This window comes from Trachurus trachurus (assembly GCF_905171665.1).
Source record: "Trachurus trachurus genome assembly, chromosome: 1".
NCBI classification, from domain to species: Eukaryota; Metazoa; Chordata; class Actinopteri; order Carangiformes; family Carangidae; genus Trachurus; species Trachurus trachurus.
In genome coordinates this window covers 8049359-8066087 of record NC_139891.1, presented here as the reverse complement: position 1 = coordinate 8066087, position 16729 = coordinate 8049359, and the positions used below count along the sequence as shown (strand labels likewise).

The window sequence follows — 16729 nt, the reverse complement described above, 5'->3', positions numbered from 1 at the left end:
TCCGTGTCCTTGTTTCTGTATGGACGTGAAGCTTTCCCTTCGAACGTATCGATGCACCATCAGCTTCAAAATGTGACGGTCGTTCAAGACGAGGAGGACGCAGGCTGGGACTCACCATTTCTTCAGCTGAAGGCCAGTCTACCATCCTTCTCGCAGCCAATCCGTCCATACACTCTGCTGACAAACACCGAAGACTACCACTACCTGCCCAAGCCCAGACATCGTCGGCCCTCTCGTCTTCTGCGTCTCCTGGGATCCTCCTTTGACCCGTTCTGGATGTCCATAGAGCAGCCGCCCGAGACCTCTAGGGGTCACAGCAAAGCTCGATCTTTCTTGGACGATGGAGACACACTGCCCATCAAATTGCTTAGTTCTCCTCAAGAGCTCAGAGAGGCAGCCGCAGACCATCGTCAGAAGCTGGAGAAGGAAGCTGCAGGTCTGGACTTGGGTTCACTGCCCTCAGATGTGGCCAGTTCAGTTCGATCTTGGCTTGTGAGCTTTGCCACATGCAAATTATACTACCAGTGGATGGATCTGGGCCCGGCTTTCTGGCCTCGTTGGTTACGACACACTGACTGCGAAAGATCAGACGAAGTGCCAAGCTGCTCCTTTCCAAGTGGGATGGAGTGTGTGAGAGCTCAGACAGCACACATAAACATTCTGGCTTGGCACTGCATGGAAATCAGAGATGGAGGCGATGGATTCAGAAAAATAAAGGGTGAGCGGGACGGTGGCAGCACTGAAGCGGGGACAGGGGAAGCAATGAAAAGGTGTTTATGGAGGCAAGTGCCATATCCTGTGGTCACAGCATGCACATGCTCATGTAAATGAATGGAACTCAGATTTGCAGTCCTTAGCCCTACTGTAGGCTATAGGCTCCTCTTTTATTCTGTGTCTATTCTCAAACTTTCTGATGTATGTGTTTGTCTATAGCAGTCATTTCAGTACACGTTAGACCTTTCAACTCTTTTTTTCCCTTTTTTTTCGAAATTGTGTGATATTAACCTTATTAATATTTGTGAGAATAAGTGTTTCAATGTGTCTAAAATCACCTCTCCCATATTAAGATGTTGAAGAAATTCGAATTATGACAAATTAATAAAGATGCTGTTTTCCTTTATGTTTTCCTCATAATCATTAATATTAGATGGATGTCTTCTAAAAAAGACTAATAAATACAAATAAAAATAAATTCTTTGACAAAACAGTGGGGTTGTTTATTCATGTATTTGCTCTATTGGTTTTATTAGAAACAAATGTGAAATAACTAAAAGAGTGAACAAACATTCGACCCATTACTGCCATCTGGACTTTATACTTGACCCTGTCACCCACAGCGGCCCGACCTGTAGGCTACTGGTACAGGTAGATGTTCATAGATACTGACACTAGCTTCGTCGAGATACAACTTATGTTAGACTCTTTTGTTGTTGTTGTCGTCGTCGTCGTTGTTGTTCAATTTCAGGCATAGTCAAGTACAAATTCCCCAAATTCCGAGGTTCCCTGAAGGCAGCACCGTGGGCCCATCCCACCTGAGCTGTACGTTTCAGTGTACACAGACAAGATGGCAGCTTCATTGGAAGACGAATTTGAAGATGCGCCTGATGTGGAGCCCTTAGAGCCGACTCTGAAGAACATTATCGAGCAGAAATCCTTGAAGTGGATATTTGTCGGCGGGAAGGGTGGTGTTGGTAAAACCACATGTAGGTGAGTGGAAGGAAAACGCTTGTTTGGATCCTGGTCTGGACTCACGCCGCTAGCTAACACAGCTGCTGCAGATTAGCCGTCTGTGGAAGTTGACGTGGATCACCGTCAGTAAACCGGTCAAATGTGTTGTTTCTCCGCCGTAACAGTCGTATAATATGCGCTGGCTCATTATTTTCTAACTTAATACAGTCAAGAAAAACAATGAACATTGAAATAACATGTTAAATCAGTACGGCTAAGCTAACTGTCTGTGCCGGCTGGTTTGGTGCCTTATAGCAGTGTCACAGGCTAACACTAGCCGGCTGACACATGGAGCCAACTCGCTCTCCGGCGGGTGACAACCTCCGCGCCGGTGGATATTGACAGTCCGCTCGTCCTCACATCCATTTCCACCTTTTTTAGGGGGAGATAGTTTATCTTGCGTTGAGTAACTTTGTATTAGCTTGTATCTAAGCTAAGCTAACGGTCAGCTGCTAGGCTACCCACTGCCCAGGGTAACGTTAACGTTAACGTTAAAGGCCCTTTCACACCGCGGACGTAACGAATAAACGACACGAAATTGCGAAATATTCGCGGCCAAATATTTCGCATCAAAACCATACACACCGGCGGCGACGCGAATATGCGACAGATGCGACGATTAGATTCCAAAGTTTCGCTTTGCGACGGGTGGTTCTTCGCCTCCACGTCAAGGCTTCAATCTGTTAATTATCCCTCATGTATTCGCTATGCCACTGTCTTGTTACCAACTTCACTCAACACAGCAGCTCACTGTCTGATCACTGATCAATATCTGATATGAACACACTATTGCTATTTCTCCTCCTCCTCTCCTCTTTCCACTTACCCCCCCCCCCTCCTCCTCTTCCTCTCCTCCTCCTCCTCTCTTCTCCTCCTCTTCCTCTCTCCTCCGAGACACAGGTTATTTATTGTTTACATTAGCGGCCAAGCACGTGTCCATGCGCCCGCATGTCCGTGTGTGTGTGTGTGTGTGTGTGTGTCTGTGTGCGTGTGTGTGTGTGTGTGTACGTGCCCAGAGAGACGGCAGGTGGAGGGGCTGACTGGCAGAGATCAGAGCAAAGACGGTGAAGAACTTATTTTTCCTGTGAGAGACTGTGGCGGCCCGAGACTGTGCGGCCACCGTCTGTTATGGGAAACAGCTGTGTGTGTTCTGACGTGGGGGCTGTGACGTACCTCCTTTTCACGCCACATGATTGGTTGATGCGTTTATTCGCCGGGCGAAAGCTCAGAAAAATCGACCGCACGACGAAAAAAAATTATGTCGCATTTTCGCCGCGACACATTCGCGGTCGGTGTGAAAGGACCCGTGATGAAAACCAGGGTTCGAAAAAAAATATTGATGCGCGAATTATTCGCGCGAAAAATACGTCTCCGGTGTGAAAGGGCCTTAAAGAGTAACGTTACATCAGCTAACTGTGTTACGGTTAGCTGTTAATGTTCAAGCAACTGAATGTGCCGCAGTGTCACTGGGGATCAAAGGCAGTCACATAATGTCCATTTAATAATAATAATAATAATAATAGTAGTAATAATAATAATAATAATAATAATAATAATAAACTGTATTTGTTTAGCACCTTTCAAAACACAGTTACAAAGTGCTTTACAGAACAAGTTAAAATAACACAGTTAACAAAAACATTACAAAAACACAAAAGCAAAGATCTGATCTGCTTTACAGAGTGAGATAAAACAGCCAAGATAAGAGCATAAAGCCATAAACAACAAGGAAAAATTTGTCCTGAAAACAAGGATCATAATAACAATAGAACAAATAGAATAAATGAAAAAAAAAATCAGATGGCAAACAACAGAGTTACTGTAAAAAAGGACATGATTTAAAGGAGGGCAGGGAGGGAGTTAATAGGAAATGCTTAATCCTTTAGAGACTAGGCGGGCTGTGGGAGCAGATAGAAGGTCATATCATACCTGAGGAGCGCAGGCAGTGGCTGGGCTCATAGGGTACAAGTAACTCTGTGATATTTTCATACCACATTTCAATAACTATGAGAAGTATTGCTTAAGATCGTTGAAAACATTGTGGATATGATGCTCTCACTGTTATAAGAGTCCATTCAGTCTAACTAGAACTATTAACACGTGTGTGACCTGGTTTGCAAAATTACTGCAGCTTTAGAGACCAGGAGAAGAGAGTATTCACAGTACGTTGAGTAACAATATTACAAAGCAGGGTTTCAGTAGGATGCTAATGCATGTTTTTAAATATGAGCAAGCCATCAAGCTCTCAGTGGAAGTGTTGATGACACCTTGTGAAAACGCTTACACCACTGCTCTACAACCGCCTGTCTCTCCTTTGTGTCCTCCGTCCAGCTGTAGTCTGGCTGTCCAGCTGGCTGCGGTCAGGGAGAGCGTCCTCATCATCTCCACAGATCCTGCCCATAACATCTCTGATGCTTTTGACCAGAAGTTCTCTAAGGTGCCTACGAAGGTCAAGGGCTATGACAACCTCTTTGCAATGGTAAGTCATTGAAGATACATAGATTTAAATCATTGTCATAAAATTATAGGTTTTCCCAATGAATCTATTTTCTAGGAGACATTTTGTCGTGTCATTGCAGATGTTGCTAATGTCATTCACGATTGCTCTTCTCTGCTCACGCGACTCAGTAAACCGTGACAGTTTGTGACGGTGAACGTTCACAATACCAGGACCATGAAGCTGAAGCTGCTAAATGGAACTAATCACTAACTTTGTTAGTTTGATTATTTTCCTACTGGGACATACCAAGAAGTCTCTTTATATTCATATTTAACGTTTTCAGGATTTCAAAAGTTTCTTAAAATTAACATGACAAGTGTAAAACCACCGCCACATCTGTTAACAAAGAGTTTTATTGATGCTGTTTTTATAAAGTTAAATTTAGTGCATGAGATCACTGTCTCCTCAGTGTCATGAGGGTGGTCAGTCCCACATCTGCGTCTCAGAAGCACAAACCCTCATTGTCTAACAGAGACACCAGAGGGCCTAAAAATGTTTGCAATTTACTGTAACCGTGTTTTATAATGTGTGTGTGTGTGTGTAGGAGATTGACCCGAGCCTGGGTGTGGCAGAGCTGCCTGATGAGTTCTTTGAGGAGGACAACATGCTCAGCATGGGCAAGAAGATGATGCAGGAGGCCATGAGTGCCTTCCCCGGCATCGACGAGGCTATGAGCTACGCAGAGGTGATGAGGTAAAGACAGGCTGCTCAGTACAAAGCCAAGCACAAGCAACTCTGATCCACAACATTCAGAGCCCGTCCACATGGATACGGGTTTCAGTGAATCTGCATACGTTTTTATCGTTTCGGCTTCCGTATCGGGGGGTGAAACGGGTCCCAGAGTGAGAAAATCTGAAAAAGCCACCCCAGCGTTTTCGTGTAGACACCCAAAACAGATCTTTTGTATCGTATCCACCACCACTCTAACCTGTAACCTGAGCCACACCACTAGATGTTACAGTCTATTAGGGCTGTAGCTGATACCCGAGTACTTGCTCGGCTCGGGCGGCATCCGAGTGCCATTTCACTACTCAGATATCCCCCTTCCTGAAGGGAATTAATCGGTTGGTCGCTCAGTCGGCCGTCCTGCTTGGTCTTCAGGTCTTGAGAAACACCGTGTCACACAGCCACCCGCGGCGAGAGTGAGAGTGTGATGGTCCGTCGGTCAACGCAGACAGAGCATCTCAGTCTCACTGTTTGTGCCGCAGCAGGACTTCATGTTATGTGGTCTAACATGACACATCTCTTCGACTCACACCATAAAGGCTAAATTAAAAACATTAAGGCTATGGCTGCCCGGTGTGAAATTGTTGTTGTGCGCCCCCTTCTGGTTAATAATTGTACCATTTTTTGAAAATACACTGACAGATAGAAAAACGGCAAGCACCAATCCATCCACCAACGATGCCACACGATGCCGTGTTTATGGAAAACTTTTTCAGAGAGAACATTGAAAAACTTCATTTTGGATGAGGCTCCATTTCCGTGTGGTAATGACCTAAGTTTCCACTGTGCTAGGACACATTTCATCACTATAAGTTTGACTAACTCAGTACTGTTGTCTGCTGTGGTGCCTCAGGTTAGTGAAAGGAATGAACTTCTCAGTGGTGGTCTTTGACACTGCCCCCACTGGCCACACACTGCGACTGCTGAACTTCCCCACCATTGTGGAGCGTGGACTCGGCCGCCTCATGCAGATCAAGAACCAGATCAGCCCATTCATCTCCCAGGTGAGACTGGACAAGCAGATCCGATAAGTCTAATAGGTTTTCTGGTCAGGGTGTCTAAATACTTCCTATTTTTCATGTAAAGTAGAATTTCCTGAAACCAGTCCATCAGATATCCTGCATGTTTGAATCATCTACATGTTGTTCAGCTTCTCTTTCTGTGTCTGTCATTGTTGTAGATGTGTAACATGCTCGGCCTGGGTGACATGAACGCAGATCAACTTGCCTCTAAGCTCGAAGAGACCCTGCCCGTCATCCGCTCAGTCAGTGAGCAGTTCAAGGACCCTGTAAGTCCCACAGATGTATAACGCTGCAGTTCTAACAGAATCACATACCGTCTCTTTAAGATGAGAAGTGTTAGTGCTGTTGGTTTTATGGTATTTCCATTCCAATATTGAAACTTTCTTCCACAATTTAAGCATTTAGAGCAACTCAACGCTTGAATAAGTGTTTTTTAAAAGCTTTCTGTCTCTGTTGTTTCTCACATCCCTCAGGAACAGACCACCTTCATCTGTGTGTGTATTGCGGAGTTCCTCTCCCTGTATGAGACAGAGCGGCTGATCCAGGAGCTGGCCAAGTGCCGCATTGACACACACAACATCATCGTCAACCAGCTGGTTTTCCCTGACTCAGAGAGGCCGTGTAAAATGTGTGAAGCTCGCCATAAAATTCAGTCCAAGTATTTAGATCAGGTACGAGTCGCTTTGTTTTTACAGGTTTTAAAACACGGCTGCTTTACTGAAACCAGCGTTTCAAATTATATTATCTTAAAATATTTGCTTTGAAATGACACATGTTATCGTCCTCATCCTTCCTTATTCACGCCCCCTTCCCCACAGATGGAGGACCTGTATGAAGATTTCCACATAGTCAAGTTACCGCTGCTGCCCCATGAAGTTCGAGGCGCCGACAAGGTCAACACGTTCTCGAAGCAACTTCTGGAACCCTACAAACCCCCAAACAAGTGATTCATCTCCCTGCAGGACTCCCCTCCTGCCCCCTCTACAGACCACACCTCTATCTACAGTTGAACTCTCCTCCTCTGAGAACCCCCGCCCACCGCCCACCCCCACCCTCACCCCAACCCCCCCGCCAGCCTCAAACCCCCACAGCAACAGCCTCAAGATGATCCGCTCAGCCCGTCATCACAGCAGAGCACTTCTACGGCAAGACATGCCATTGACGAAGGGGAGCTGATGAACACACACATACACACACCCAGATACACGCACACATTCCGCTATATTAGAGATGAGACAGTGCAGGATTGTGCTGCCTCATCCTCACTTCACCCTCTCTTTGTCTTCATATCCTCCGTGTGGCAGTCGTACTATTCCCCCACTAAAAGCATTTAACCGTGTCTCAACAAAACAACTCCTCCTCCATCATACAAAGGTCCCAGCTTCGGTTGTGAAAATACAAAAGTGTTTCCGGTGACGGTGCTGTGTAAATCCATAATTCAGATGGTTGGTGTTTATGCCTTGTTTATCTTGTGTGGTTTGGTGGCTACGTCTCTTCTCCACTTTGACTTTTTTGACTAAAATGTCAATCAAACTCATCTCTCACACATCGGGAAATTTCCATCCAAATTTTTTTTTCTTACAGATTCAGGGTGTGACGGCAGGGCAGTGATTAATAAAAAAAAACACTATCAAAGAATATGGCCTGTGGATTTTAGTAGTTTTGGTTCTTGACCAAGACCATCCGTGTTATTGCAATAAATAAAACCGAAGCAGTCAAAAGTGTGTGTTTTACCATTTGTCAAATCCTCTGACATCTCTTCTCCATGCGATTATGGCGTAAATGCAGTTACCCAATGTCAATGAGATTTTGAATCAAATCAAATTAGGAGCTGTATATCTTCTACGGCTATGTTATTGTTCGAAGTGGACAGTCTTACATATGTTAAGCCTCTGCGGTTGCTTCAGGTGGTACAGTACATGGCTGGAGTCGGCACCAGTTTTTAGAAGACAAGGAAAAACTATGAGATTCTTGATGTTTTAGTGTCTGGAAGTGAAAAGATCAACCATCATCACAGCTGAACTCCCAGTACAAGTTCCCACTCCCACTAATGCTCCATATGTGTCCACCGCGTTTACTGAGAACTACAGCATATGGGAGTTGAAAGATATGAGTTAGTAGGCTCATTTAGTGCATTATGATTAAAACTATATTGAATGTTGCTTGATTGATCAAATGTTGAACAAATGAATGGAGAAAAAAAGCATCCTTGACCTGGTCGTTGAAGACTAAGCTCTGATTGGCTGGCCTGATGCTTTCCTCCCTACAGCAGATAGATGAATATGACAGATGAATAGATCCCCAAGCAAAAGCATAGTCCCTCCTCTCTGTTACTGAATGCTTTGGAGTCAAAAAGAAGCTGTTTTCTATCAAATTTCTTTAAATTATGTTGCAATTGTTAATTAAAACAAACTTGCCTCAGATCAGAGTCTGCTGTGGTCATTTCTGTAATCCATTTGAGATTGATGAAAGTAATTATCTTGCCTACAGATTACCTGACAGAGCATGGAACATTACTTAAAGGGATAGTTCAAAGCTTTGGCAAATTTTGGAGTTGTTGGATTGTGTATTTGATGAGGGAAAAATTCCATTAGCCTCCGCAGCGTAGCTCTGAGCAGCTCGCGGCTCGGCTCCGCTGTTATAAAAATAGCTAGCACCGACAATTAAAGGTAACGAACTATGACTATAGGGATTATGGCAATAGGCCAATTTGCCAAAATGTTGAACTATCCCTTTAATTCTAAGAAAAACAGATCAGACGAAACAAATGAGCACTTTATTATTTACTTTTTTATATAAAATAAAAAAAATTCTAGGAAAAACTAAGCCTGAATAAAAACCAGCAAACACCAGTTGTGGATGCACTTTAAATAGGCTACCACACCAGAAATAAATTCAGTCTGTTCTATCCAAGTATTTCCTCTGTTAAAAAATGTCCTAGTGGGAAACTGTATTTGGAACAAGTGGGATTATCTCTCCCCACTGGGATTTTTTTTTTGTATCTTTTATGAAAAGAAATAGTGAGTTTGAGAAGGAGGAGACACAGTGACATAAAACGCTTTTATTGTGAGGTAACCTGTTTGTGATCGAAGCCGCAACAAGTAGGTAATTACAGACTTGCAACCGGGTGAAAATGGTTGTTGTTTTCATATCACTTAACACGAAACTTTACCATGGTCCACTTGCTCCTGTTTCATAATGCCCTGCTGTACTGTACGGTCCTGTGCGCTCCTTGTGCCCCGGCGCTGCGGCCTGTCGCTTGCGGTCCATCACCGAGCCGCGCTTTCCCGGTCGGGGGCCGCGCTAACGAGCTCCTCCTCCTCATTTTGGGGGATTTACCCCGGGGCGCGCTGACCACTGGACGCACCGAGGAAGCTCCGAGGATTACTGCCATGCCGCCGACCCAGCCCCGAGTTGACCGTGCTGACGCCAGGGGATATCAGGGTTATGAGCTCTTTAGAGAAAAAAAACACATACACACACCAGTGGCAAACGCAGAGAGCTGCATACTATAGTACTGCTAAGTGAAAATATGAATTCACTTCTCCAGTGGTGCCAATTACGCACAGGGATGCGCTGAGGAACCGGCACGTCCTTACAGAAAAAAACAGCCACTGAAGGTAAGGAGGAGCCTTTTAACAAGATGGGACACATGGAGATATTTGAATCATTGTTATGCAGCAGACAGACTGACCAGCTCTCCACGGCCTCTGACCCGCCACAAGCTGTTGTTCAACATCAACAGGTGTGACACAGGTGATGCTTTCTGTCCCACAGCTCTTTCATCCTATAGGACCCCGCAGCTCCAGCCGGCACCAATGACTGTCACCTACACGGCCAGAGTTGCAAACGCCAGATTCTGCGGCTTCTCCAAGCTGCTTCTGGTGTGGAAAGGCAGCATCTACAAGGTGCTGTACAAAGAGTTCTTGGCTTTCTTCGCCATGTACACGGCCATCAGCATCACGTACAGGTGAGACAGGAGTTCTGTGGAGAACTGGCTGCTGAGGAACAAGCAACGTTTTCACTCGGAAATCATTTTTTTCTTCTTTTTTCCCCCCCTTTTGACATTATAGATTTTTCCTCTATGACGACCAGAAGAGGTATTTTGAGAAACTGGCAATTTATTGCAACCACTATGCCAGTCTCATCCCTATGTCCTTTGTGCTGGGTAAGCTTTAATGACAATGTATGACAATGTAAGGTAGATTCTTATGTCAAGAACCTTCATAGACAGGACTTTATTGCTCTGGAGTTATGTAAGTGATTTTAATGTTTCAATTTACTGATTAGAATATTAACTACTGTTGACTATTGACAGCAGAATATAGTGGACAACATTGTTCCATTTTCACAGTGTTAAATCTCAAGGCATTTATTTTTCAGCACGCTGTACTTCATCTTTTTACATAAATATGTATTTTAATTGTATTTTATATTTCCATGCATGTACATCAGCTGAAAATTTGCCATAGCTTACATGGGAAGTCAAGATATCCTGACAATACTACTGACATACAGATTATGTAACGAATCAGGATTTTTTGTTTTGTTTTGCTAGGATGACCTCATTGATGCCTGAGGTTAACCCCAACAACCACCACATCTACATCTCCACTGTGTTTGTCCTCCACAGGTTTCTACGTCACCTTGGTGGTGAACCGGTGGTGGAGCCAGTACACCAGCATCCCTCTCCCTGACAGGCTCATGTGCGTCCTGTCCGGGGGCCTCCAGGGGACCGACGAGCGGGGCCGCCTGCTGAGACGCACCATGATGCGCTACGCCAGCCTGTCGGCCCTGCTCATCCTCCGCTCCGTCAGCACGGCCGTCTTCAAGCGTTTCCCCACAATGGACCATGTGGTGGAGGCTGGTGAGTAGGCAGCACCTGCAACATCCATTGCGATTTAGCAGTGAGTCTGATAGGATCTCATACAGCAGAGTGAAACTAACATCAGTTTAATAGTGATGAATCTTTTCCTCTTGTTTTGTTCTCTCTTATCACAATTTATCTCTTATTTAACTTTTACTTTTTTTGGCTGCTGTGTCTTTCTTGTCTTGTTTTTTGCTTTATGTTTGTCACTTGTATTGCACCATAAAAAAAACAACTCTAAAAATAAACAATCAGTCATTACAATCTACTTATATCTGACCAACTAGTTGACGTTTTCAAGCTACATTCAAGAAATGACAAGAAGTGTTACACATGCAGTGATTCACACGTCAAATGCGCGTCATGAGTGTGTGCCGTTTTCCTCTTCTGTACATTCTCTCCAGCAGAGAGCACAGGAGAAATCACAAGGACAGGCACATCCTGAAATTCACAAGTGATAAAGAAAGTTAATCACTTATGACACTGGTGGAGCAATCCTCTACTCAGCGGGTGGAGTTTTCAGTGGGATGGAGCTGTTTTCTATCTGATATAGCTACGGTGTCATTTCCAGACACGCAGACACAGTTCTCATTGCATATATAATGACTTATTAGGAAATCTGACTCAAAAAAAAGTTCAAACAGCCAAAGTAAAATCATACAGAGAGCTGATGTCTCATCTGGTCTTCCTCTGTCCTTGAGCTAAGGTCACTTGAGGGATTAATGAGTGTGTGAAGTTTAAGTTTGTGTCTGCCGTCTGTGCAGGATTCATGACAAGAGAGGAAAGAAAGAAGTTCGAGGGTCTCCACTCTCCTTATAACAAATACTGGATCCCTTGTGTCTGGTTCACCAACCTGGCTGCTGTGGCCCGCTGTGAGGGCAGGATCAAAGATGATCACACACTCAAATTGCTGCTGGAGGTGCACCATTACACATACATACACATACACATACACATACACATACACATACACATACACACTAGCCCACTGACTGAGATTCAGATGTTCTGATTGCGTCTCTTTCTGTGCATCAACAGGAGCTGAACGGCTTCAGAGGGAGGTGCAGCATGTTGTTTCATTATGACATGATCAGTGTTCCCCTGGTTTACACTCAGGTAGGTGCAATGCCACTCAGGATGTTGGATGACTTTTTAGTTGTTGACACGCAGACAACACTTTTCCTGTTGAGGTTTCACATTTTACCTGGAATTTTGGCAAGTTTATTATTTTTTTTACAGTTAAAATTACAAATCAATGAAGTTGCAGGTGACAGAAGAGACTGTGTTGGCCGTGATGTAAATTATATTGAACTGTTAATCAGCTTTCTTTGAATTTATGAAGATGACTCTCACAGTTTCAAGTTGTTCAAGTTCAAGTTCACTTTTATTTATATAGCACTATTAAGGAGACCTGTAACGGTCATCCAAAGTGCTTCAGAGAGCAGAGACAAAAACAAAAAGAATGCATGTACAAGAAACAAGAAACACATGCATATCATCACACATACACACACAAATGCATGTAGATACATTATGTGCATACAGTGCGCACACATACACATACGTGCATGGTAACAGTAGTCACAAAACAACAGTGCAAGATTATGTTTAAAAAGAAAATGCACATCTGCATTTTTACAAAACTAGAGGTCCATGTAGATCCGAAGGCCAATGAGAAAACAGTTGCTCAATGTTCAGGGGAGGTGAAAAGTAAATGTTTATATTATATGGGCGGTGGTTAAGAATTATTGTGATCTGGCTGCTATGGCTTTAATAAACACTACAGTTCCCAAGAAGTGTAGTGTTACCTTAGTCTAATTAAAAGCCTGTAGCTCTTTCATGCTTGAGTGTTCATATTGGTCTGTCATCATGTAGTCATGCTGAACAGCTAAAATAGGCAGTGACTTAAATGACTGAATGACTAAGTTGTCATCTTTAGGTTGAAGGATACAAATTTAGTCCAACCAGTGATTGATTTGAGCAGCTCACTGTCTGTTAGGAGCAGGTTGAAGCTCAGCATTAAACATGTCAAAATGATCTTGAAGAAAAATGAAGGATGGTTGAGTTCTTTTAGCTGCTTCAGTGTCAGGGTCCTGGTGTTGGGTCAGTGGGCCACTGCTGATGTTACTTGTAAGATTTTTTTACTTTTTTCCTGCAACAACCAGTGAACCTGTGTGCTGTACAAAATACCATTTGATGTTGCTTACTGCAGTGTTTCCCTTCTAAAGGTTTTACAAATAGTTTACTATCTTTGACTTCTGTCAACAAACACATTCTGACTCATCTTAGCAGAGGAAACACCTTAATGATGTTATTAATTACATTAAAGGGATAGTTCAACATTTTGGAAAACTGGCCCATTGCCATAATCCCTATAGTTTTAGGAGTAGGTTCGTTACCTTTAATTGTTAGTGCAAGCTATTTTTAGATCGGTGGAGCAGAGCTGCGAGCTTCTCAGAGCTACACTACAGAGCCTCAAGGAATTTCTTGGTTTCCCTCATCAAACTCATCAATTACACAATCCAACAATACCAAAATGCTCTGGTGGACAAGTTGTGACCTGCACATTCACCACGCTATGAGATAATAACTGAACGTTACGAGACAGTCCTAGTTGTTTTCTAGGTAAATGCAGTTTTTCGGCAAGCAGTCTCTGCATTTACCTAAAAAACAACTCTGTCTCATAAAGGGCCAATGGGCCAATTTGCCAAAAATGTTGAACTATCCCTTTAACAAGGAGCTAAATAGAATGCAGTTTAGTTAAGATTATTACCTATAAGTCAACATATTATATGAATACATTTCATATATGAAATATATGTACATACACTTAATGCTTACATATATAGCATATTAATATTATGTCTAACCCATACAAATATGTATTTATATGTAGGCCCTTGGTATGCTTATATTCTAGACACATTTTACTCTATAGACCACATTCCCAGAATGTAAAGATAAACATGTTTAATATGAAAAAAGAAGTTATCAAAACATACATAAATCTTTATAGGTATGATGTTTTAATAAACTATAACAAATATGGTTGCAGGAAATGTTAGAATCACAAGGCAAGTGTAAGGTGTGTTCATTTACCTTCATCTGTCCCTCAGGTGGTGACGTTGGCCGTGTACAGTTTCTTCCTGGTGTGTCTAATTGGTCGTCAGTTCCTGGACCCCAGCCAAGGTTATCCAGGTCACGACCTCGACCTCTACGTGCCCATCTTCACCCTGCTACAGTTCTTCTTTTATGCAGGGTGGCTCAAGGTCCGCTAAAAGGGTCACACACTATTTTGTTCACTTTTAACATAATTTCCATAATCAGCTTGATCAATTTTATTTTCTGTCCTGAAGGTGGCGGAGCAGCTGATCAACCCCTTTGGAGAAGATGATGACGACTTTGAGACTAACTGGCTGATTGACAGAAATTTCCAGGTTTCTTAATGCTGCCACCCCTCTGCTTCTAAAGAGGACTATTTATATACATGCCTACAAGGCCATTTTATTAAAAACTGCTTCATCAGTATCAGGCTGCTATTATAAGAACAGCAAAACAACTAAAAACAGGTTGCAACCAAAGACCACACAGTCACAAGTGTCATGTTTCTGTTAAGTTATTTATTTTCTCTTTCATTTCTTACACTTCATCTTTCCCTCTCACTCTGCAGGTGTCCATGATGGCCGTGGATGAGATGTACGGAGATCTGCCGATGATGGAGAGAGACCGCTACTGGGATGACTCGAACCCGCGGCCGCCCTATACGGCTGCCACTCTCTTTGTCCTCCGCAAACCGTCCTTCCAGGGGTCCACGTTTGACATGGCGTGAGTTTTAGGGTTTTACTTTTCCGTTGTATGTGTGACTGGGTGAATGTGTCACTTTCAGTTTGAGTGGCCCTGCTGGGGTGGGAAAATCTGGCTGGTGAAAATGAAAGTGTTTTGCACTCATTCAAAAAAAAATGGTGTGAAATAGTTACAACTGAGAAACAGAAAATAAGATCTTCTGATCAATGACAGAAAACACCAAACACGACAGCTGAGTGTTTGGTACTTTTAGGAAAACTAAAGGTGAATTACCATCACTTCCTAACTTTCCATGTTTTGCATTTTCTATGCTATAAAACAGTTTTCTTGTCTGTATACAACATCTATTGCACGTCTGCCCGTCCTGGGTGAGGGATCCCTCCTCTGTCGCTCACCCTGAGGTTTCTCCAATTTTTCCCTGTTAACTCATTGAGTGCCAGCCCTTTTATAAAATGGTCAGTGGTGCCATATGCCAGCGTTTCGGGGCATTTTGAGGAATATTTCAAGACCCAGAGAATATTTTGTACAATGACTCTGAAAACACCAAATAGCTCAAAGGAAAGAGGAGACTCTCTATTTAACTAGGGAAAAACCATTTGTTTGTACCTTGTTCAATTCTTGATTTATCTTAAGTTGAATAGAGCCTGGTTGCACCAAAAAGACAAATGCATTTTTGTGAAAGAGACTCTCTCAAGAAAAACAGTGATTTATCCGTTTTAATTTTGGCTTCAAAACATGTAAGACATCTGAAAATTTCATTTCACATGTTTTTTCATTGTAGCCTACAAAAAAAAAAAACCTAAAATACAACAAGTAGGAGTCCTACTCTGCAGAGTGATGCCTGCTCTCCTACTTCCCCTGCAGTTGCTGCCCCCTCACCCTCTCCTCTCCCGTGTATGTACGTCATTGGCACTCAAGCGGTGGATTTTGATTGACGTACATACTGTATACGTCATTGGCACTCAATGAGTTAAAAGGGTTTCTGGGAGTTTTTCCTCAGTGGATGTGAGGGTCTAAGGTTCTGTTGTTGTTGTTATGATGCCATGTAAAAGCCCTTTGAGACAAACTGTTTGTAAAAACGGGCTTTTCCTCACAGGATCCCTAAGGAGGAGATGCACTTCCAGCCTCTGGAGGACATTGCTGAGAACTTAGAGGAGTCAGGCAGCCGTCACCCCAACATGGCCCTTTTCAACCGCCTGCTTAATGCGGCGCCATCCCCCACTGGCTTCATGGGAGGGGCTCTTCGCCGCACCTCAGCCCAGCTCCAGAGGCTACGCCACTCTCCCAGCATCGACCAATGCACCAGCGACGACGATGACGACGAGAGCGGCAAGATAGGCAAAGGGGGCTCTCTGCCGTCGGGGCTGGGCCAGGAAACCCAGAGCACCGTGTGCAGCTTCAGGGAGGAGAAGAGCACCAGAACACCTCTGCTGGAGGTAGAGTTTGGGGCAGAGCAGGAGAGGCGATGGGGGCACCCCGCTGTCACTGAGAAGACGGGGGTGGGCGGAGTGGAGGGGAAGAGTGATGGAGAGTGGCAGATAAGGGAGGAAGAGGGGAATGCGGAAATGGCAAGCTGGGAGATCCAGGCTCCGGTGTCGCTGCTTCCTCCACCTCCCTCCCACTCCTCCAGAGAGACACCCACTCGCCCAGCCTCCATCATCGCCTCCCATCACCCCTCTGCCTTCTTGTTTCACCCAGCCACCCACTCCAGTCTGGAGCACTGCAGCTCCCAGCCAGCCATCAACCACAACAGAGTTGTCCCGGCCGTTCCCAAACCCTCCTTCGACGGAAGCAAAATGTCCTTCCTCACGGTGCCGTCCTACAGCGAGCCGCAGCGTTTCCGCAGCGTGAGCATGGGCTCGGAGCTCACTGGATCTTAGGTTCCCATGAATTTTTGACTGTTTGAAACTGTAATGCTCGATTCACTGCACGTTTTCATGAGTGTAATTAGTCATAGCTATGGAAGTTTGCTTCTACTTTTACTTTGAGTCTACAGTGCCCTTGGGTCATACAACAACCAGTTTTTTGGAAATAACATCAGAGGTACAGAAACCTACAGCTCACCATATTTCCAAAGTAGTG

The 16729-nt window shown here is 44.0% G+C and overlaps 3 protein-coding genes across 3 annotated transcripts; all 3 read left to right on the top strand.

Annotated features, from left to right (window-relative positions):
• Window positions 1-51: 51 nt before the first annotated feature.
• On the top strand, window positions 52-831 carry LOC310993669 (noggin-2-like; the record flags this gene model as incomplete). Its single annotated transcript, XM_083982095.1, has 1 exon — window positions 52-831. The coding sequence occupies one exon, from the start codon at window positions 52-54 to the stop codon at window positions 829-831; it is 780 nt and encodes a 259-aa protein (XP_083838221.1).
• A 518-nt stretch (window positions 832-1349) lies between these two features.
• get3 (guided entry of tail-anchored proteins factor 3, ATPase) lies at window positions 1350-8353 on the top strand. Its single transcript, XM_083979767.1, has 7 exons — window positions 1350-1707; window positions 4060-4207; window positions 4773-4921; window positions 5808-5958; window positions 6135-6242; window positions 6450-6647; window positions 6795-8353. Exons 1-7 carry the CDS (start codon window positions 1565-1567, stop codon window positions 6921-6923), a joined length of 1026 nt encoding a protein of 341 aa, XP_083835893.1. The 5' UTR covers window positions 1350-1564; the 3' UTR covers window positions 6924-8353.
• A 1441-nt stretch (window positions 8354-9794) lies between these two features.
• LOC310987147 (bestrophin-2a-like) lies at window positions 9795-16527 on the top strand (the record flags this gene model as incomplete). The annotated part of the gene is made up of 9 exons (XM_083973328.1): window positions 9795-9946; window positions 10050-10144; window positions 10610-10843; window positions 11608-11762; window positions 11882-11959; window positions 13960-14112; window positions 14200-14280; window positions 14514-14668; window positions 15744-16527. The coding sequence occupies 9 exons, from the start codon at window positions 9795-9797 to the stop codon at window positions 16525-16527; spliced, it is 1887 nt and encodes a 628-aa protein (XP_083829454.1).
• Window positions 16528-16729: the final 202 nt, after the last annotated feature.

What these genes read in the sequence shown, in the direction of transcription:
- get3 (XM_083979767.1), top strand. Translation starts at nt 1,565, where the DNA reads ATGGCAGCTTCATTGGAAGACGAATTTGAAGATGCGCCTGATGTGGAG. An exon ending in ATGACAACCTCTTTGCAATG is followed by an intron (nt 4,208 to 4,772) that starts GTAAGTCATTGA and finishes GTGTGTGTGTAG; the next exon opens with GAGATTGACCCGAGCCTGGG. An exon ending in TCAGCCCATTCATCTCCCAG is followed by an intron (nt 5,959 to 6,134) that starts GTGAGACTGGAC and finishes TCATTGTTGTAG; the next exon opens with ATGTGTAACATGCTCGGCCT.